The sequence below is a fragment of the Venturia canescens genome, chromosome 10, assembly GCF_019457755.1.
Source record: "Venturia canescens isolate UGA chromosome 10, ASM1945775v1, whole genome shotgun sequence".
Classification (NCBI taxonomy): Eukaryota; Metazoa; Arthropoda; class Insecta; order Hymenoptera; family Ichneumonidae; genus Venturia; species Venturia canescens.
The window spans coordinates 8,259,140-8,281,786 of NC_057430.1; the positions used below are offsets into that span (position 1 = coordinate 8,259,140).

At 39.7% G+C, this 22,647-nt stretch overlaps 1 protein-coding gene across 1 annotated transcript in view; it reads left to right on the forward strand.

Annotated features, from left to right (window-relative positions):
* LOC122416894 (UNC93-like protein) overlaps nt 1-22,647 on the forward strand; it is a 71,666-nt gene that overhangs the window by 17,841 nt on the left and 31,178 nt on the right. The window contains exons 2-3 of the mRNA XM_043430010.1: nt 11,542-12,272; nt 19,689-19,911. Coding sequence (XP_043285945.1) covers nt 11,561-12,272; nt 19,689-19,911 — 935 coding nt within the window. The 5' untranslated portion in view covers nt 11,542-11,560. The remainder of the gene's footprint in view (nt 1-11,541; nt 12,273-19,688; nt 19,912-22,647) is intronic.

Consider the following 22,647-nt stretch of genomic DNA (forward strand, 5'->3'; position numbering starts at 1 on the left):
TCGAAGCACGTTTACATCGAAAATAGAATGCAAGAATCGCCCATAGGACGATGACTAAAATATCGATTTTTCGAAAATTCGACTATCGCTCTTTCGATTCATAAATTACTACAGTCAGCGATACTGTGAAAATTCACAATTTTGAAAATATTATAACGAAAGACCAAATATTACTGAGGTTGAAATACTGAAACACCGAAAAGTCGAACAGTCAAAATAGCGAAACGTTAGAAAGTCGATCGATCAAAATAAAGAAATGCAGTGGAGCTCCAAATACACGCGTCTCACTCACTCACTTACTCAGACCGGTGATCTCCAATTTTAAGGGTGAATGATACAAAAGTCGAAATAATTAGAAATTGATCAAATTTGGTGATAATGTTCTTCAACATCAAGTGCGAAAACACAATTTTTTTCAAAATTTTCTTCTATTTAGTTATCAAGTAATTACGCATTAAAGCAGATTTCTTATGCCCGGAATGTATACCTATATATATGGAAACGCTATGCTTATACACGTGAACTTTAGTGATCAATTACTCGATAACTGTACAGAAGAAAAATATCTTAAAAAATTTGTATTGTCAAATTTGGCACTAAAGAATATGTTCACCAAATTTTATAAAATTCTGATCATTTTGAATTTTTTTATGTTTTTAGCATGGTTTAGCATGGCAACATTGTATCGCCTGTGCAATATATCCTTAAACATCGCCATTTTGACTTTCGCCTTTTCGAGCCATCGCTATTCCGCATATCTAAGTTTTATAGGCTCGAAAATTCACTTTCGATTTTTTGCTACTCTATATTCTGGTCTGTTTATAAAACAATTACTCTTCATTTTGAATTCGAAAATATGAACTTTTGACATTCGGATGGTCTGTTAAAATGGCATTCGAAATGAAAACTATTGAAATATATAAATTCGGGTAAATACGAATTCAAAGAAGGACTTTTTGATTAAACACTCAATCCGCTGAATAGTCGATCGGGAATAAGAATTTCGAATTACTTATTTTTCTCCAAACTGATATGACAACTTTAAAAATTTCGAAATATCGACCGTTCAACAATTCAGTCATTCGACATATCGAACTCCACCCATCGAGGGCAAAAAGTTCGTCGGTGTTGCGTCCCATCAGGGGGGCTCTTCAGCGTTTGTTTCCGTTAAAAAGAGACGAGGAACTACGGAGCGACCTGGATCCGGGGAACCGTAGATGTCAAAAAATGCCATGAAGGAGTTTGCACCCGGAGAATAATCAAGCTGGCTGAATGTCAGTTCACGTCGTGATTGCGATAATTCATTGATTGACTGTAAATTTTAATCCGGTGGCTATAAATTTCTTCGGTGTACTTTTTTCCCGATAAGAATGAGAGAGCGGGAGAGGAGGAGAGAACTCGCTCTCGGAGCGTGGGTGGAATTCGTTCGGAAATTCAAGCCTCGCTGACGTTCACCACGGGAACGTGCTCAAAAATTTCCTTCGATTTTCCTCTTCTCCTATTTTTTTCCAATTCAAATGTCAAACGCTGCGTTCCCCCCGTCGAATTCGAGCACGTGCAGCAACGTCGACAAGGAAAAGCGTCTGGAGATTTTCCCAACGAAAGTCATGATCGTCTCACCCCTCCAAATGCGAAGAAACGTTTGTAAAAACATCGTCCTCGAGGGGGACGTTGATGGTTGGACATGTTCCCCAGCACGTCGATCGTTTTATCGTTTTTATCAACTAATTACCCAAATTAAGTTCTACTTTGTGCTAAAATGAATAGCCTGTGTTGGGCACTCAAGAATTTTGTACGAATTCGTCGGATAATTGGGCCGTCAGGGGGTTATTAACTCGCTTGTAGGCTGAACGATAATGGCGCATCGCTTAGATAATTTTTGCCGTGTTCCGATAGTCGGGCGCGAACATTCTGCTTATTATCTATTATCAATTTTTCGTCGGACGAACACATCATTTGACTGGAAAAGTGAATTGATTATTGCACGAACAAAATGAAGTTTTGTAGTAATCTCGAAATATTCCAATGTTTATTTTATTATTTTTTCATCAATTTCATTGTTCTTCAAACACGACGCTGAAGTTTCCAACGTCGTTGGAGTCCAACGAAAAAAACGTTTTTAATTCACCAGTTTTTTATTTCACGAATCGTTGGTGCAGCTTGAAAAACTACGAATCGCAAATTTGGCAGGGAACAAAATAGGAGAATTACTGAAATTATTGAAGAGTTTTTTTTTCGATCATTTCGTTGGACTCCAACGTTGGAAACTTCAGCGTCATCTTCAAACAGTGAATTTCGACGGCAACGATCGATCGTTTTTCCTTTTTTTTCTCAAATATGAACAAAATTTGAGATTCAATTGGAGTTTCGTTCGTGATGAATATTTCTCAGGGAGTTGTTTCTATCTACGTTTGGAGGTTCTCGTAGCATCGAAAAATATCGAGGATTATAGAAAAATAAGGCGACGATTAATCTCTCGAATCTGCGCAGAACAATGGGCCTCTCTTTGAAACGTCGAATGTCTTGCTCGCAGAAGGACTCAAGTCCGGGCTTTCGAGAGGCAAAGTTACGTGGGGTTATCGTCATCCGTTGGTTCGAGTAAAAGCGCGCGGTGTCACTGGCCAGGTATATAAAGACTCGGAGGAGCGGAGACAGTCCCATATTTTTCTTGCTGCCTTTTCTTTCCATCGCGAGGAGCCTCTTTTTATAACTGCTGGGTTTGCTCAACCACGAAGAAGGCTGTTGGCAAGGACGACCGCATTGAAGAGCGCGCGCACTCCTCGCAATCCTCTTCTCATTCCTTTTTTTATTCCTCTTTTTTCTATTCTGCAGATTTATTATTTCTCGACGAGCCTCTCCTCAATTACTTGCCTCATTGCGTTAGCCAATTAATCAAGATACGCGGCATCTCGATATCGAGAGACGAAAAGAGCGAGGAGAAACGAAAACTTCGAGGTGAAAATTCACAGACCGTTTTGCTTTCGATTTTATGGAAAAAAAAAAAATTCATTACTATTAACAAATTGATAAAAAAAAACGGTTTTGTTGATTTATTGAATTATTTATTTGAATACATCGATATGGATGGAAAAAAAAATTCACCATTAACTTATCAAATTATTAATTCAATTCAATTCATATATATAAATTAATTGAAGTGAACGATAAAACTGTACACAATTACCTGAAATTCGACCATATGTCGAATCAACCATCCACGAATACAGCAAGACACACAGCGGACACACAAAGACTCCAAAAACATTCAAATGCACTGGCTCGCAAACTTCTCCATCAGACCAATGAAATAAGAAGACTGAAACGAACCAATAATACGAAGAAAAGCATAGGGGAACATGGGGCAAAGTGGCCACCCACTTTTTTGGGGCATTTTTTAATTCTGGGGCAAAGTGCTGCGGCCACTCACGGAATTCAGATTTCTGGGGCACAGGATCAGTGAGAATTCTATGTTTTCTGAGAAATTGATAGCTATTTGATAAGGCAGAGGGTGAGAATCATTTTGCGAATTACTGATAAATCTCTATTTTATTTTGATTGACAAAAATCGCACTTATAGCGGACTTCATCTTCACCGACACCTGCACACAAGGAGTGCGCCCATTTTAGGCATGTTTCGCAGCGAATCCACTCTTCGGAGGGATGCGAATAAATTTTTCTTTTTTGATTATCTCTTTTTTCTTACTCACTAGATTTGCGCGATACGACGGACTCGTAATAATGGCGGTTTTCCCACGATTTGCCCGATAAGAAGGGGGTTTTGCCACGGGTAATGGCAAAATTTATCCAAGTACTCCGACTAATTTTTTTTCATCCCATCGAAGGAGGGTCCCTACTATGCCTCGTTTCTTTTCGGTTTATCGCAGCCTTCAATGTTCCATGCGGGAACAGTCAATTACAACGTCTATTTAACGAGAAGTGACAATTATCGATTTTCACCGCATTTGAGGGGGTGGCCACTTTGCCTCAAAATTTTTTTTTTCAAAATTCGAGAAATAAGGAGGTGGAATTATTTTTGGGACATGAAAATAAGTAAACGACCATGTGTTAACCGACAAAACTCGTTAAATTCCTTAAGTGGGCCACTTTGCCCCATACTCCCCTATATAAGATCGACGAGCGTAAAATCAGTTATCGTCAGATGGAATACCAGTGGCTAGTCCATTCTGAGCCATGAAATAAAATCGAGAAATTTAATCGCACAGCACAATTACTGAATGTTCCCCACGGAAGAGATTTTAATTCGTAATATTGTCAATAAAAAAATAAAATTTAAAAAAAAACAAATTGAAAGATAGGATTTTTCCATTAATTTATTAAGGAGGGTGGATCGCGACGATACAATGTTGGCATGCAAAACCATGTTAAAAATATGAAGAAATTCATAAAATTTGGTAAATCTTTAAAAATATATAAGACAACATAATTTTTTTTAGATTTTTCTATATAAGCATAGAGTTTACAAATATGCATCTCGTGCATGAGAATTTCGATTTAACGCTCAATTATTCGATAACCATGTGGTAAAAAAATTTGGAAAAATTGTATTTGTATACTTGATGCTAAAGAATGTTATCACCAAATTTTATAAAATTCTGATTATTTTGATTTCGTCACCCGCCCTCCTTAAACGAATCATTTTATTGAATAAATATTGATTAGAAAAAGCATTTTTTTCGTTAATTCACTATGGAGTCTGTCAACAGTCGCCTTGAAGAGTGGCACTGGAACCGAAATTTCGTCGAAAAATCCAAGTATTTTGTTCATATTAAAAAAACCATTGAAAAATAAAATTCCGAGTTTCCACTCAAAATTTGTTGCCTGAACAGATGAAAGTTTGTTGAATACGTGCGACGATTAAACGATTGAAAATTCCAAAAAAATATCGTTTCCAGCGTGACTCTTTGCTAAAAATGTGAAAACCCGGAATCCTCTGAACTCGAGTCGTCGAAATTCTATTCTCAAAATCCCTGATCATGCACAACCCTCTGAACATGTAAAAGAAAAAAAACACACAAAATCTGTAAGTTTCGAAGTCACCGGACGCAAAAAATGAAATTTCCATCTTCGTCAGCACGATTTCACGCGAAAATAGAAGACTTTTGGATTGCAATATTTTGACCCACGCAAACGATCGATTGTCCCGGAATGTGGTAAGTTTTAAAGAAAAAATATGCCGAATGAGTGGCCGGAGCGGAATAAAATCGTGTAGGAAAAGGCTTCGGCGAGCGAGCGTTGGCTTAATCGCCTCGTTTCCGACGCAGCGAGACCGAGTAACGTCAATATACGTTTTTAATGTTTGTACGTTGAGAATAGTGCGAGGCCATTGTTTCTGTTTGGTGACTCGGGCGATCGAGGAACTCTTTGAATGTATGAGCGATTGATGCATCGCCGAACGGTGATGCACGTTTGAATTGGCGTGTCGATGTACCGGGTGATCCCGAAATATTAATTGGCAAAGGTTCGTTTGACTGGCGTCGAAATTGGCAGCGCGTGTCCATCGGCAGGGCTTCGGCGGGCTCCTCGGCGAATTCCGCAAAGTAGCGAAACCCAACGAGCGATTACGAGCGCAATCGTCCTCCCGAGGTGACGCGATTTTTCGCTCTCCGCGAGTTTCTCTCGAGCCTCGGTGGTCTCGCAGCGCTACGAAAACGCGTCGAGGCCTTGGCATCGAAGATAGACCGCGAATGCCCGAGCAGCAGTGACGCTCTCGATTCGCCACGTCGACACGTTGCGGAGGCGTGCAGCACCGTGAAAAAAGTTCCTTGAGCACGCGACCGCTGCAGTTTGTCCGTGAATACGAATCTAAATTCGCGGGACGATCGCCCCGGGAAACCGTCGCCGTTTCCACATTTCGAAGCAACTGCTTACAGCCGATTCGATGATCGATCGGCCCACGAAATCGTGACTGTTTTTTCGATCGTCGAAGTTGCGACACTTCGGCGGCCTTTGCCGTGAGTTTCGACGCTTTTTTTTCCCCAGTATTTCTCCAGTCCGCGCAGAGCCCAATTGAGCCATCAATTCGTTGTTTTCATCACGGTTCATCCTCGGGACCGAATTCTCTATTGGATCGTCACAAGCTCCGGGTGTCAGCTGCCTCGTGACGCACCAGAAGCGCGACTGCGATCGCCGCCGGGTCGCTTAACTCGATGAGCGCGAGAGATCAACCCGTCAATCAATGCCGACGAATTTCTCAAAATCTACGATTGTTATCCGCTGGGAAATTGGATCGCGAAAAACAAACGCGATCACCTTGAACGAAATCGGCGCTTCTTGGAAGAAGCTGTAAACTCGGTGCGATCGAGCGCGGCGTGCAAAGTGAATCGCGATCTTCTCGATACTTGGATCTTTCGCTTGCAATTATATCCGCAGGAGCTTTACGTTCCAGTCCGCGATGAGACTTTTGTCACCCTCCGCCGTTTCACGCCGTTCCCGACTAATTTAATGACACTTTGTCGCCTCTTGAGCGTCTCGCTCCATTATTTTCCCTCCCTCGTCTTTTCCACGTATAATTATCAATTTCCTCGGCTCTCCCCCCATTCGCATGGAAAATCCTGAAAGAATGCTCGCTCCGCGGTGACAATAATGATTGATGATTGGCGCCCTCGAGTACGAGGAATTCACCGGATTCAGCGAGCGAGAGCGAGCGCCAAGTTTAGCTGAATACTTTGAAACGTTTGAGCGGCAATTGCCGCGCGAGTTTTTTACGAGCGTTGACAAATTATTTTGTTTTTTCTATCTCGCCAGCCGCCGCGGCTTCGGCTTAATCCTCGCGCGAATTCACTTATCATTTCGGGAATTCCGCATTTACTTCGAGGCCGCGATAACGAGATTCGCACGATCATTGAAACGAAGAAACGAAGCTGCGTATACCCGCACCGAGAATTCAGTCGCGAGCTACATAATCGGATTTCAGCTGGCGAATGAAGAGCGACGATCGCTTGCCCGAGCCTTTCGAACAATTATAAAATCCTAAACAGTCTGTAAGTGACTCGCGGAAATTCAGAACTCCGCGCATATCATAATCGACGCGAAAAATAAATTGCTCATTTTTGGCCCCGCGCGGTGAAAGGACTTCAGGCCTCTCGTGTCACGCTGAATAACGGGCGATAACTCAACGGGAAAGCATGTCCGCGTTGACGAGAAACCATTAATATAACCCACATTTCCATTGAATAATAATTCACATCGAAACTCCGTCCGACAAATAGAAATATAATTAAAATACTCGGCTCGAAACGAGCGAGCGAAAGGTGATGTTGCACACAGACACCGCGATGTAACGGGCTCCGATATTCTGCAACTTTTTACCCGCAACTCCGCAAACTCGGCTTACACAACTCCATTTATTCAGCATTTTTAAATACAAAACGCACCATCATATTCCGATTCAATCGCATTTCTAACTTTTCTCTTCGCTTCACCTGCTTCTATGCCTCCTCTTTTTTCTTTCTTTATTATACGCTCGATATTGCATCGACGGTTCTCGATCAGCATGATTGCATAACGCCATCGCCTCGCGATCATGGAATCATAGACTCGGATTCGGGCCAAGAACACTCAAATTTCGTAGTCCGATGTGGTTTTCGAAAAGTCCTCTACAAATCGAGAATTTACTCGTGTTTTCATGCAAAGATACTTTCTAATCGAATTACAGATTATTCGAGATGGCACAAGAGTTGTAGGAACTTTGAATATCGACTGAAAAAATAAGGCGAAATGTCGATTTTTAACAAACTGTTTTTGTTTCGATCGTACATCGCTTGAGTATGGGGAACAGCACAAATATTTGTAGGATTTTCGATTCGACTTTGAGAAGTGAGATGAATTGTGCAAACGAGATAATTATATCCATTTATTCCATGCGTTGGAATTTGTACTAAAGTCGAACAGACTTTGAACCTGCTTTTAAAGTACGATCAAAATTGAATTCCGCAATTCACGAAGCAGTAATAAAAATTTCAAATAAGAAACTCCGAATCGGATTGAAAAATGATGCGAAATGGAAGGAGAATCGTACAAAATTTTAACAAATTTTAAGTGATTTTGAAAAAAAATCAAATGTTATGTTGATCACTTTATTGTGATTGAATTGAAAAAAATCCTTGACAGAGGCCCGGAAGTAGCTCGAAAATTTACCAAATTTTGATCCTAAATGAACTCCGATCCCAAGTAAAAACATGACACAAAACATGTTAAAAAAATAATTTTTTTACAAGCCAAACGATTTGAAGCAAAACGTAGGAACACTTGGAATCGATTTTTAAAAAATGCTGCAAATTGAAATTTGCAAATTGCGTTCTCAAGATGGTCAAGATGCACGATGTTCAAGGTTTACTCTATGAGGCGCTATATTTCTCATTTTGACTTCCTCACGAAGCTTCAAACATTGTTCTAAAAGCTCGAAAAAGTAATTTGTTACTTTTAATTTTTTTTTTTAAATAAAATTTCAACTTATTTATCGACTTTTAACGTTTCCTAATTAATTACCAAAAATTAGAGCGGATTTTTCGAAAAACTAATATTTCCGTAAAATTCCAAAAATCATAAAATTTAAACCGCTCGACCGATATGTCCCAAATTCAATACCAACCTTCCTATTATGATAACCTATTTATAAAAAAAAATTAGTATAAATCTTAAAATTTCCGGAAGTTAGAGCGTCGACACCCTTTTTTTCAAAATTTCAAAACGTCGTAGAATTTGTATTTTTTTTTCAAATTCTGACAAAATTATCAGATAATGAAGAGCTTGTTCAGATTAACATCTATGCAAAACGGTAGCCCTGTATGTCAAATCGTTTTCGAGTTGTAAGCGTTTGAATTTTGCAGTGCCATGACACACACACACACACACACACACACACACACACACACACACACACACACACACACACACACACACACACACACACACACACACACACACACACACACACACACACACACACACACACACACACACACACACACACACACACACACACACCCGGACATTCTTTCTAGATATGATTTTTTGATGTTTTTGAACATTTTGAGCACATTGACATTGAAAACTGGAATAAAGTGAGTGTGCTTTTTAAACGTAGTCATTTTTATGTGAAAAAACCTCAGCTTTTCGATAAAAATATTTTAAATATTCTCAAGGATCAGATTAATCCTGAAAAAGCAATTATATCTTAAACATTGCTTTTTCTCCTAATTTACCATTTTTAAAATATTTTAGAATATTTTTTTCGTAAAGTTCAGACTTTTTTTTACAAAGAAACAGTGCTATTTTATTTTGAGATTCTTAAACAATCAAGTTGAATGATACGTCATGAATTATCGGTGTGTGCCGTACTGCAGCAACGGCCGTCACGTCATTTGTTGAAATTCAAATATCTCGACATATAACATTATATTCAGCAGCTGTGTACTTGAATATGTATATAAAAAACATGACATTCTCGTGGTTTTTCGTAGAGGATTACTTTCTCTAGTAAAAAAAGTGTTACAATTATTGTAATTTGAAAATTTTAATAAAATCACATATTTTTATTGTTTCGTGATAGGTTTTCATATCGTTCGTTTAAAGCTACTGAACTCAAAACTCACACACGCTCTACCGAGATGTATATATTTCATAAACTGGCAGTGAGAAAAAGAGAGAAAGAAAATATACACGCGAAATTTCTATCACTTGCTCCTATAGGGATTCTATCAATGTTCGTGTAAAGCAGGCTAACGCACTAACACTGCGTAAATGAGAGAAAGGAAATATGCGTGTGCATCACTCTCCCTCTCTTACTCCTACAATACTTCCAAGTCGGGGCTCAAGCCTAAATGTAAGAGTGGGGATGATGGGCCTACACTGTGTATTAGGTATTTCTATCTCTACCAACGTATATCTCTCTCTCTCTCTCTCTCTCTCTCTCTCTATTTATTATTTTACTATTTTATTTAATTGTTATTTTATTTTAATTTTGTCTTACTCTGTTTTCTTTTTTTCTCTTTCATACTTATTGTCACTGATAATTTTAAGATTTTTGTAATGATTGCCCCATGGATCTTTTCCAGGGCAAAATAAAATCTCAATCAATCAATCAATCTCTCTCTCTCTCTCTCTTTCTCTCTCTCTCTCTCTCTCTCTCTGGGCTTCAGCCTAGCACTCATATAACACCCTATCGATTGAAACTGTCATGGCTCTCTGTCAATAATCGTAGACTTTATTTCCTTGGAATTCTGGTGTATAAATTGCTGCGTGGAATGCTTCCGGTGTATTTGAGAGAACTTTTCGTGTTTACCCCTAGAGATTGCTCAAGTGTGCTCAGGGAGTGCTCTCGTGTTCTTTTCCAGATTCCGTCGTTCAGGACAGAAACATATCGAAAGTCGTTTGGTAACAGTGCAGCTTATTATTGGCACACGCTTCCTAACACCATCGCAGAAGCTATGTCACTTAATGTTTTTAAAAAACGTTTATTTGAACACTTGTTAAACACCGAGATTCGTGAATTCGAACAAGCTGGTTTCTCTCTTTCTAATTTTGAGACTTAGTTTCATGATTTTGTGAGCTAATATTACAGAATATTAATATTACAGAATATTTTGATATATGCTTATGTGACGTGATGGCTTTTGGTCTTAGCTTACAGTAAATCCACGGCTCTGCTTATCACTACTACAAACTACTTCTACTACAAATGCATTTCGATAGATGCAAATTGATATGTGTCTCTCTGCTATGAATGAATGAATGATAATGTTAGTTACAGATCTGAATTTATGCTAAAAGTGTCATTTGCTTATTCTGCGGAAAATTCATTCTTCTTAGCGGTGATAAACAGATGAATAGATCATTAGATTGAAATAGATTAAGTTTAAATTATTATTGATTATCAAGAAATGTTATAAATTTACTTCCATAATTACTATATGTTTAAAAATGAGAAATGCAATTAATAACTGAACAGATCGTTTGTTAAAATAGATTTTAAGTTTGAATTACTTTTGGTTATCTGAAATGCTATATATTTAAGTCTTAAGCTACCTTATGTTTTCAAAATGAGAAAAAAAAAAAAAAACTGAAAATCGAATATGGTCACTGAAATTGGAATAGATTTTAAGTATGAATTACTATTGGTTATGAAAAAAAAATGATATAATTAAGTCTAATATTATCTTGTTGTTTTCAAATTGCCCTTTAGTTATACTCGGGCATAAATAAATATTATCAAATCAAAAAAAAAAAAATCTCTCTCTCTCTCTCTCAATTATCGTTCGCCTCGCCCAATCACACGAGCCCATGGCAATGAGCGTGAAAGAGAACGAAAATGTACATGCGCATGTGCATTCACACTTTTCGTAGCACTTCCGTTACACACTTCTGTAACAAGATTTCCACCAGTTAACCCCGTAAGCCCAGCGCGCCTTTTTACTTAAAAAAATGTCCATCGTCCCATAGCTTCCTCTATGAAGAAGCAAAAAACGAGGAAATAGGGATGTAAATCGAAATGTTTATTTTGTGTTGTTTTACGGGGAGCAGGTAGTCGACACGCGAAAGGATGGTGGCGTCGCAGAACGATGGGGGAAAAAGTGGAGGCGGTGATCCGACGATGGGATCGCAGAACGACAACGACGCAGCGGTGTACACGGTATCGGTAAGCGGAGTGGGTTACCGTAACGAGGGTTACAAAGAGGACGGTGGCGATGGGATTCCACCGGAGCCGACGAAGCCGCCGCAGTTTCCCTTGGCCGAGGACGACACGCAATCGCGGAAGTTCCGTTTATCGAGGGGCGAGAAATGGCGAATACTGAAAAACATCGGAACCGTTTCGATCGCTTTCATGGTGCAGTTCACCGCGTTCCAAGGGACCGCAAATCTCCAATCGTCCATCAACGCCCACGACGGTTTGGGCACCGTTTCACTCTCGGCCATCTACGCCGCTCTCGTTTTGTCCTGCATTTTCGTACCGACTTTTCTCATCAAAAGACTCACCGTCAAATGGACCCTCTGCGTCTCCATGCTCTGTTACGCTCCTTACATCGGATCCCAATTCTACCCACGATTTTACACCCTCGTACCTGCCGGCGTGCTCCTCGGTCTCGGCGCCGCCCCGATGTGGGCCGCCAAAGCGACTTACCTCACCCAAGTCGGCGGGGTTTATGCCAAGCTGACTGACCAACCGGCCGATGCCATCGTCGTTCGATTCTTCGGCTTCTTCTTCCTTGCCTGGCAAACCGCCGAACTTTGGGGAAATCTCATCAGCTCTCTCGGTAAGTTCATTACTTTTTCATACTTTTATTCCCATATTCTATCCTCATTATTCTCACAACTCGTATTTTTTGAGGCTCTAGCTGAGCTGCCATAGAGTCAACTGCCCATTGAAGGAACTCGTAAGGCATGCGCGAACTGTTTTGAGATTAAAGTGGAAGAAAATGTCCAAGGATGCACAAAAAAACGCATTTCAAAGACGAATTCAATATTGCATACGATTTTTTTTTCTTTCTGTCGATAAATTTTCTGGAAATTAGCAAAAAGAAACGTTATTTCCGAAATACCAAAGACCGAACGCTTGATCGATTGGAAGAACACTCTTTACCCATTGAATGAACACTTTCAACGTCACAGCTTTCGCAGATGCTTACTAATTTTGTTTTTTTTTTTTTCAATGATAAGGAGTAATTAAGATTAATGTTAAAATAAATATTTTAATAAATATTAATATCAAAATAACAATAGAAATATAAAAATATTTTTAATTATTCATCAGTCATTTATTCGATGAAAAGAGGCGAAGTTCATTCAATGGGAAGTGTTGGAAAACTTGACTGTACATATAAACACTCGCGAATTTGATGCATTTTTAATTGTTGCACAGTTAAATAGCGGTTAAACTCGAAGGTTGGACAATTTTATTTTTCTATTAATTGAAACTTTTCGTTAATCGTAATTCTTTGATTGATAAGAAGCCACCTGATCGGAAACGTTCGAGACCGGGTCTACTATTGCGATTTACCAAAAAATAAATTTGTTGAATGTTTTATTTTTTTGACGCGCAATGTCAAGTGCAATCGACCAGGGTACGACACAGAGCTGTTGTGAACATTGTAGAAACTTGAGAACAAAATAAATACTTTAGTTTGCCATCGACCCTCTCGGACCGAGGCCTAGTTGACGTTGAAGCAAAATTATTCCCTTCATAATTTTATCTCAAAAAGCTTTCTATAGTTTACGAATTTTTGAATGCTTTGCTGCGCTCAGGACCAGCTACTCGGGGAGTAAAATCAGAAAAATTTACGAATTAATCTAGCACCTAACACCTTAAATACGTCATATCAGCTAAGGAGTATTTATGGTGCAATCTGACCTTGCTTGATGGAACCAGGCAGTCAGAAGTCCGAGCTTACTGACCGATGCAGTTTTATGGGGCCTGGAAGCGCGTTTTTAATAATTCTTTTCATTCAATGGCGGCTGTTTCACAAATATACCAACTCGCGGAAAAAATTACCCATTTTCGGGATTTTACGAACATTCAGCCATTCGATTTGTTTTTTAACCTCAAACTATCGCATTTGAGAATCATCTTCAGTTTTAAAGATCATCTGCTGTTGATTTCCTCACTAAAAACGATCGTTTGTTTGTCATCCTTCCCCATTTCCGTCACGTTCGATTTCCATATTTGCGGGTGTTGACCATTTTTCATAAAATTCGGTCAACTTTCGGCCTTAAACTCTAGCGTGGGCTTCCAACGGAACATAAACAAAGACCGCTGCCACTTTCCATAAAAACGGTCGTCAGAGTGATGAATATTCTAGTAAAATTTATTCTAATCGTAAAATCAGGCGTGATTCATCCGACAGTAATTGACCGCACCATTAAATCACGATACGGGATCGAATATTTGATTTTTTATTCGAGTTCATCGCGTCGTTGCTCAACTCGTATATTCGCTTAGTGTTTTTTCTTTCTTCCTTTTTTCTCTCCACATTTTTTCAACCTCCACAACGATTATCATTCGCTGCCGTAGAAGTTGTATTAAAATACCGTTAACAATTTCCTCGTCCCCGTCACTTCTCACGTTTCAATGTGATTCCGGTACACACGAGGCGCACGCACCTTGTACATTCGTTTTTTTTCTCCGCGCGCACCACGTCCTCGAGCATTACGAGATACACGAGCAGACATTTCCATTATCGAATGACTCTCGCTAAATCATAAATTCATACGATCCCGGAAGCCTCGGAGAAGGGAAGAGGAAAACGAGGAGAAAAAACAAATAACCAACACTCCCTCGTCTCGTGGCTCAAGTGGAGCGAGTCAGTGTCTCGCGGAGCCCGCGAGTGGAACGTCTCGGCGCTTCCTCCGACCCCGTCTGATCCAACAGCGGACCCTTCCCCTTCCTCCAACTGTTCGACCAAATCCTCTCCTTTCCGTTCGTTTCTTCTCGTAATTTCTCATCGTCGTCACGCTCTCGTTACAAAATCATTTCCCCTACGAAAATTTCGATCTTTTCGCTGACCGAAGTCAGCAATTTTTAGGACTGAATTTCGACACGAAAACGGCAAAAGAATATTGATGGAGAAGCTGGAAAACCGATTTTTTTAATATCGATTTTGGGACGCTCAAGTTTTTCTTTCGTTTCAACCATTTCTACGCGTCCTCATGCGACGGTTCTTCGGGTCGAGTACTTTATCCCCTGCAAAATAAACGTGCTGTTTTTTGCATCTGAAAACGTAAATACACGCTTGTCGTAAATCGATGGTCAAGAGAGTTCGTACACTGACCAGGCGAGAAAGAACGCCTCGGGCGAACGCTCGATCGAGATTTAACCGGAATAAACTCGCGACGGTCGCTTTTCGTACCAAGCTGTGCACCATGCTCCCTTCTCCCGGGCAGAGCGGAGCTCTGCATCGGCGTGTTACAGCGGATCCGAATTTGGCACCCCCTCCATAATTTCCGATTAGATAAAAGGCTCGCAAACTGTGGAAAATCGTTGATTTTTCTCGTTATTCTTTCGGGAATCCTACCAGAAAATAAACTCATCGAAAGAGGATGGAAAAAGAGAAAAAAGAGATCGGAAATAAATTGGACCATCGAGATTTCGGTTCCAAGGAACTTGCCGAAAGCACGAAACCCCTGAATTTCATCGAGCTCCGTAGTTCAATCGTTTTTTTTTCGATACAATCGATTCTCATTTCGAACGATTATGATCGAGTGAAAATGACAAAATAAACGTGTTCCTATGCGCCCATTAAATCCCGCGGCTCGTGAATCGCCTCGAGTGTGCTCGCACGTGACAAAACAGGTGCTCTGTCTCGGGTTCGTTACCTTCTCGGATCCTCCTCGATCTTCCACTCCAATCTCTCTCTTCCTCCCGTGCTCTCGATGATGAGGCGAAGGAATAGCGAGGGACTCATAAAATAGCAGAATCTCTCACAGAGCGCTGGCTGCGATTCGTCATGAAATATATCTTCACGTGTCGCTGCTTAGCATAATCTCAACGATCTCGGCGATTCCTCTAATGTCCAATGAATCCCCATCTGGCTCGCGAGACTCGGGCGTGTGCGCTTATAAATAATACATGCGGGCGCGTCTCCGACACACTAAAATGTCCCGTAAGGTCGAAATTTCAATGGAAACGTTAAATAACGACGCTGAAGTTTCCAACGTTGGAGTCCAACGAAATGATCGAAAAAAACGTTTGTAATTCACCAATTTTTTATTTCACGAATCGTTGGTGCAGCTTGAAAAACGACGAATCGCAAATTTGGCAGGGAACAAAATAGGAGAATTACTGGAATTATTGGAGAGTTTTTTTCGATCATTTCGTTGGACTCCAACGTTGGAAACTTGAGCGTCATCGTTAAATACCAACTTTTTCAAAGCGATCTTTCGTTCTCTGTTTTAATCCCGATAATCGGGTCGAAAATATTCCCCTTTTCAATAATCTCGCGCCTCAATAATTCATCATTTCAGTACAAATACGAAGAGAGATAATAATGGGAAAACCTCGAGCCTCCGCGTCATCGAAATGAACGCAATTACCAACTTTTCCAACCACGTGCTTTCGTCGTAGACAAAAGTTGGAGCTTGTTATTCAGATATTTTTGCACCCAATATTTTGACAGCTCCGTGTATCTTTTCCCCCCACTCAGCCCTGGCTCTCTCTCTCTCTCTCTCTCTTGTGTTTAGTTGCCACATGTATCGTTCGGTGCAACGTTCATTCGAGCATGCTGGAAAAAAACTTACACTTTGTCACTTGTGCAAACTCTACCGAGGAGATAAAAGAGTTGCACGTCACTGGGAAAACTAGAGTGAGAGAGAGATTGAGAAATACGATTTCAACATACTCAACGGGGAGAACGAAACTCGAACGTTTTTTTTTCCATACACGGAGAGAATTTAAAGATACAAATGACCGTTGCAGCCATCGACATCGAGGACCACTTTCAATGGTTGGAAATATCGATAATTTTCATGAAAATTGAACCTTTGTGCGTGGCAAATATTTCGAAAAATTCGTCGTTTTTTATTGTACTTACCTTCTTTTTATCTCCGAGTACGAAAATGCTTTGTTATGGTTTAAAATCTCGGAGTTTCTTGAAAAAAGTGGAAAAGAGTAAATCGGTGTTCGAGCAGGTGGATCGGAAATCGGCATGGAAGATTTTACTGTCCGAGACGACGGAGAAGCTCGAGGTGGAAGAAACAACCTCGCACCTGATCAAATTTGACGAAGCTACGGAAGAGAAAATAATGTTTTTTGAATCACATGTGTAATCGTCGGATGATGACATCAGCAGAAAAGTCTCATTCTCGCTTGAAAGCAGCGTAGGAATTAAAGCGAGGAATGAGACGAGGGACGATCTCGCGGATTGATTGTTCCTCGTACGCGGAATCCGCAAATCGGGAGAACGGTCGATTGGAAATTGGAAATCAGATGGAACGTTAGCGCCGGCGAGGGAACTCGGGAAACGGTCACTTTGGACGAGCGGTTCAACGTCGACCGGAATTCGATCGAGAACTCGTTTTGTTTCTTATTTATTAAGTTTCTTCAATACCAAAACCCGATTTCTGACGAAAATTAAAAAAAAAAATAACGAAATCATTAAAAAAAAAAAGAAAAAAAAGTAGTTCTACCGTTTAGTTTTTCAGATATTGCAAGTTAAAGTTCTGTGGTTTCCCCATCTGAACACACGGTAATCGTCAAACAAAAAATGTGAACCGAAATAACTCTAGAACGGTTCTGACGATTTGGATTTTAAAAAACACAGTGTTAGAGTATCTTCTAAAAAAAAAATTAAAATAAAAACATGATCTACCGTCTAGTTTTTGAGAAAAAAATTATTCTAATAAAAATCGTATAAGAATTTGAGTGGGAAAATTTCAAGGTTCGCGCATTTGTATGCTCGTATATGTGCATACGGCATGAAGATGTATTCTAGCAGGGGCGTACGCAAAAGAAAAAATATAAAAATTCCAAAATCACGAGCAATTATGAAATTTTAGTAAAATATTAGTTTATTACTAATACTTATTAGTAAAAAATATATATGCTTACGATATTTTACTAAAATTTCATAATTGCTCCCAAATGTCCCAAAAATCCTTCAAATTATCGTTAATTATAATTAACGAATTATCGTTAATTATAATTAACGATAATTATAATGAAGGATTTTTGGGACATATTTCACAACGAATAATGTTCACACAGAAAGGGGGCTGCACCCTATTTTTTATGCTGCACTTAGCTATCGAACTACGTTAAAAGTGCTTCGATTTACAGTGATCAAAGTACTAAAAAAATCAAAAATATGGTTATCTTTGTAACGGTAAAAATCACGGAAATAATCTTCGGAAAAATCTGAAAAAATTCCGCATCGTACCCTTTAATATGAACAATAAGTGTGCCAAATTTCAGATTTCTATCGTCATTATTATGGGAGGCAGATTATAATTAAGTAACAAGTTTGATAAATACACGTGTTTTGCATTTAAAACTTAAACTCTTTGGTGGCACCTGTTTTTAAATTCTCCTAGCGCGTTGAAATTTGGTGGACATTTTGTTTTTATGTTGATTTTATGCGGCACTTAGCTATCGAACTACGTTGACATCTTTCGATACCGATGAGCATGGATTTGGCGAAACCGGAGAGAATTCAATTTGGCCGAAGGAGAAGAAGAAGGAGAATGTCGGCGAACGAATTAAGGGAGAATTGATTCATCGAATTATCTCGAAAGCGTCGCCCTCGCGCGGCGAGCACCAAATCGCGCCCATTTCTTCGCCTCGTGCCTCAGTAAATCGGCAAGAATAATAATCCACCAGGAATCGTCGGGATGGAAAAGAAAAACTGATGAAACTGAGAGTTCGAGTTTCACGGACGTCAAGCAATGATTAATGGAAGTGTCCCCGAGATAAACGAGACATTCGTCGTTCCAGTGTCTTCGTGAAAGAGAAAATCGAGGAAAGAAAAAGCGTAAACACGCCGAGTCGTCGAAGAATTCGAAAAAAAATCATTACCCATGTAAAGGGGCCTCGGTAAACCGGCGCTCAACTCTCCTCGCAGTTTTGATGCATGCCTCAACGGACTTAACCCACCTCTCGATATACGTAACGTTTTTGATCCTTCACCGCTCCGCCGTGTCGCGTTTAAAAGTCCAACTCAACGGTACAGGAATCGCACTAAGAACGAGTTCCGGTTCGCACTCTCTCACGTGATAATTATTCGCGGCTCTGTATACGTGCACTTAGCCGGCGTTGGCTATCTACCGAGCGTCTGAAAATTAGTGCGCGTCATCATTAAACGTTTTTTCCTCTCCATTATTTATAATGGAAATGGGTTTTTATCTCGATTCCTGATTCATTTGGAAGCTTGGATTATGGCGTCTCGAATAATCTTGCATTTTATTTTCACGTCGCGGCTCTGCTGTCGTTGTGTTCTTGCCATTTTCTCTTCTTCGAATCCTCATTTTCCACTGCTGCTAAAGCTCTCCGCGAGAGCCTGAAAAAAACTGTGAAAAACTTGCTCTTCCATCACAATTTCCAGCGTGCTCGCTGCTCTCCACGGTTTCTCAACTTATTTTGGCCTGACGAAAGAACGAAACGACGTTCCAGTTGGTACGAGCTCAGCCTTCGCTCGACCGATTCAAAAGCTAATTCGACCGAATGCTCGTTTGTCAAAGTCTCTCGACTTTTTTTCATCCATCAAAATCTTCGACGCGTCGCTCCTTCACGGTTCCTTATCCGATGAAAAAATTTACCAAATCTTTCAAGTTATTTCGTTACGAATGAGAACGCGCGAAACGCACTCAATTATGTGAAATTATGAGAAGAACAAATGTTAGGATTAAAAAAAGACAATTTTGCAAAAAATAACGAAAGATTAAGAAATCTCTTGAAATTTGGAATCGACTCATTGGTTGTCCAATTATTTTGTGGGCGCCACTTCCGAGAGCGGAATTTAAAAAAAAATGATTCAAGCTCCCGTCGTTGAGACTCGAAATAAAAATAAAAGTGAGCAGGGAATTTGGAGGAGATTGATTGCCCAGTTTCTTGTTATTCCACTCCCAAAAGGATTTTATTGTAAATTTTAGTGTAAAAAATATTGTTTTTTAAATTTTGCGTTGTGTCGAAATATTTTGAGCCATAAAAAAATGTCAAGTTGGTTTTTTTTCTCTCGAAATTGCAGTACTGAGCGAAGGTGAATTCGGAAGTGACAGTTTGAGCAACGCAACGAACTTGGCGAACAAGTTGAAGAGATGCGGAGCGAATTTCTGCGTCGTCGGGAACGGTGCCCATGGGAATCTGCACCGTCCTCCGGACTCGGAGATCTACGAGATATCGGCGATTTATCTAACGTGCGTCGTCGTTGCTGTGATCATCGTCGCCCTCTTCGTAGATCCATTGTCAAGGTCGGTATCGTAGAATTTAATAAAATTCAATCTTACTCTCAAAAACTCTCGAACGCGCGAAACCGCGTATTTATTTCGGAGTTTACCGCAAAAAATAATAATACGAAGGATGGAAAAGTGGTCCGAAGAGTCGAGGGTGCCACGAAATCTCTCAGGGGCCGGTGAGCTCCAACGGAGGCGAAATCCACGAGCGCTCTTGGTACGAGGAGCCTCGCGGTTGCGTAACGAAAACGAAGAAGCAGAAGAAGAAGAAGCAAGCAAAATAGGAAAAAAAGTATGAAAAAAAACGGCGATTCTCTGTGCACCGATGCGAATCCTAGCTCGGATGTACGTTGTTTTGTAATCACGAGTGAGAGAGACCGAGACATGTGAAGCAGACGAGCAATGTTTGTGACTCGGGAGAATGAAACGAGAGGGAAAACCTCGTTCGGGAGAGGAAAAACGGAAGAACGGGGGAGTGAGGGAACGAGCGAGGAGGCTCCGGGGAACTCGCACATCCTCCCGTGATAGTCGCTTATTAGCTCGGATAGTTCGTCCTCCATGTGATCGTTCGTTTCGTAATCAATACTGGTCGTTCTAACGAAAAGAGGGAAACGAGGCAGATTCATTACAATCAGCAACCGCGGACAAAACATCGAGAACAAATGAATTCGTGTCGCAGAACAATAACGAATCCATTTTGTTGTGAATAATCGTCGAAGGATCGAGCAAAAACATCATTCCTTTAATCATTTGTTAAACGATCATTTTTTCAACCGATCATCATTAAGATTTCATCAAATCGCTATCGATCTTTCCGATTACCATTGGCAGTAATAAATCAATGTTAAGTTGCTGGAATCGATTAGAATTCTCCTGATCGCAACGAAATCAACGCGATTCTATAAAATTGCTTAATCATATTCGTTCTTTATCGATAAATCGTTCATTTTTAAATGTCAGCGTCCTCCCACTCGTTAATTCCCATTCTCGCTCAATCGAATCCGTCAAAATTTATCAAGTTTCCACAATAAATTCTTTTCCCCATTCATTCATCGGCGTTAGAGTATTTGTACACTTGTTTTTTGCCTTTTCACTCGCTCGAATGTACTTTGACGCACTCACACTCGCGTGGACGAACACACACGAAAGAAAAACGCACGTCAATACGACGTGGCATAACGAATGCAAAGAGCTGACCTACTCGCGAGACTCTCTCGTCTCTCAGACACATATCAACGCCAACTCGCCGCGGAGGATCACCGCGGAGGATTGCGACTGAAAATCAGCGAAAACGTTACAAAATCTTCTCCATCCAATCCTCACAGACTAATAATCAAGATAATGCGCTTAAAACTGCGCCAGAGTCTTCGAACGAACGGCAGAGTAAGAACCATCCTCTTTACGTCTCTACTCGAAAACAACTGTGCTTCTACAATCTTAGGGGACCCGGTGGTCTAGAAATTTCAAAAAATCGTTTTTTTTCGATATTTCGAAAGTATAGTACCTTAAGAATATGCTGTGAAATTTTCATGCGGAAATTCACAATATTATAGCTTCTACAGCCCATTAAGGAGGGTGGCTACATTCGTCAAAATGATAAGAATATTATCAAATTTGGTGATAATGCTCTTTAATATCAAGTGCGAAGACACAATTTTTTTCAAAATTTTCTTCTGCTTAGTTATCGAGTAATTACACATTAAAGCAGATTTCTTATGCCCGGAATGTATACCTATATATATATGGAAACGCTATTTGGCACTAAAGAATATGTTCACCAAATTTTATTAAATTCTTATCATTTTGAAATTTTTAATCTATATTTAACATGGTTTAGCATGGCAACATTGCATCGTCGCTAGCCATCCTCCTTAACCAGGTAGAGAGCGGTCCGCGCACTCCTTATCTCAAACTTTAAACTCATTTATCTCGAAACGACTTTTTTTGGCACGGCGGGGGTGAAAACAAAAAAACTATTCGACCGAATCACTTGAAATTTGGATATATTGTTCACAATATGTATATGGCCATCGTGGGAACTGGAATCATAATTTTATTTAAATAATTTCCTATTGTTAACACTAAAAAACTAGTGAAAAAAGACCCGATTTTACGAACTTTTTTTTTCAAAAGCGCGCCATTTTCTCAATTTTTAATTTTTTCGATTTGCTCCGACCATAACTGCACTCTTTCTGATTAAGAATCTTCTTGAATTTTGTGTTTGAGATGAGTAGAAGTGTCGAAATCACCTACGCCGTGCGGGTCCGATTTTTCGAGAGGGTCATTTTCAGCGGCATTTTTATAATAATAAATATTGCTTTTAAAATTAAAAAAAAAAATTCTATGCTCAATAAACGTAGTAATAAGCCCGAAAAGTTGAAACATCGTTTTTAAATTTTTAATGGCAAAAAAAATCGTGAAAATAGGTTAAATTTTCGTGCTCTAGACCATCGAGTTCCCTTAAGGTAGATCATGCCTGTAGGCTCGTATTTTATGAGTGTCTAAATTGGGTCGATTTTTACTTCCTAATTTAAAATATTATCACTCTAAATTGATGTCAGAGTTATTAATTCAAAATTGTAAATACATTTTTTCTACTTATTTTTGGCGAATGAAATTACAAGCCATTAAGGAGGCTGGATCGCTGCGATACAATGTTGCCATGCTAAACCGTGTTAAAAATATTAAGAATTCCAAAATGATAAGAATTTCATAAAATTTGGTAAATGTATTCTTAAAAATATATAAGACAAT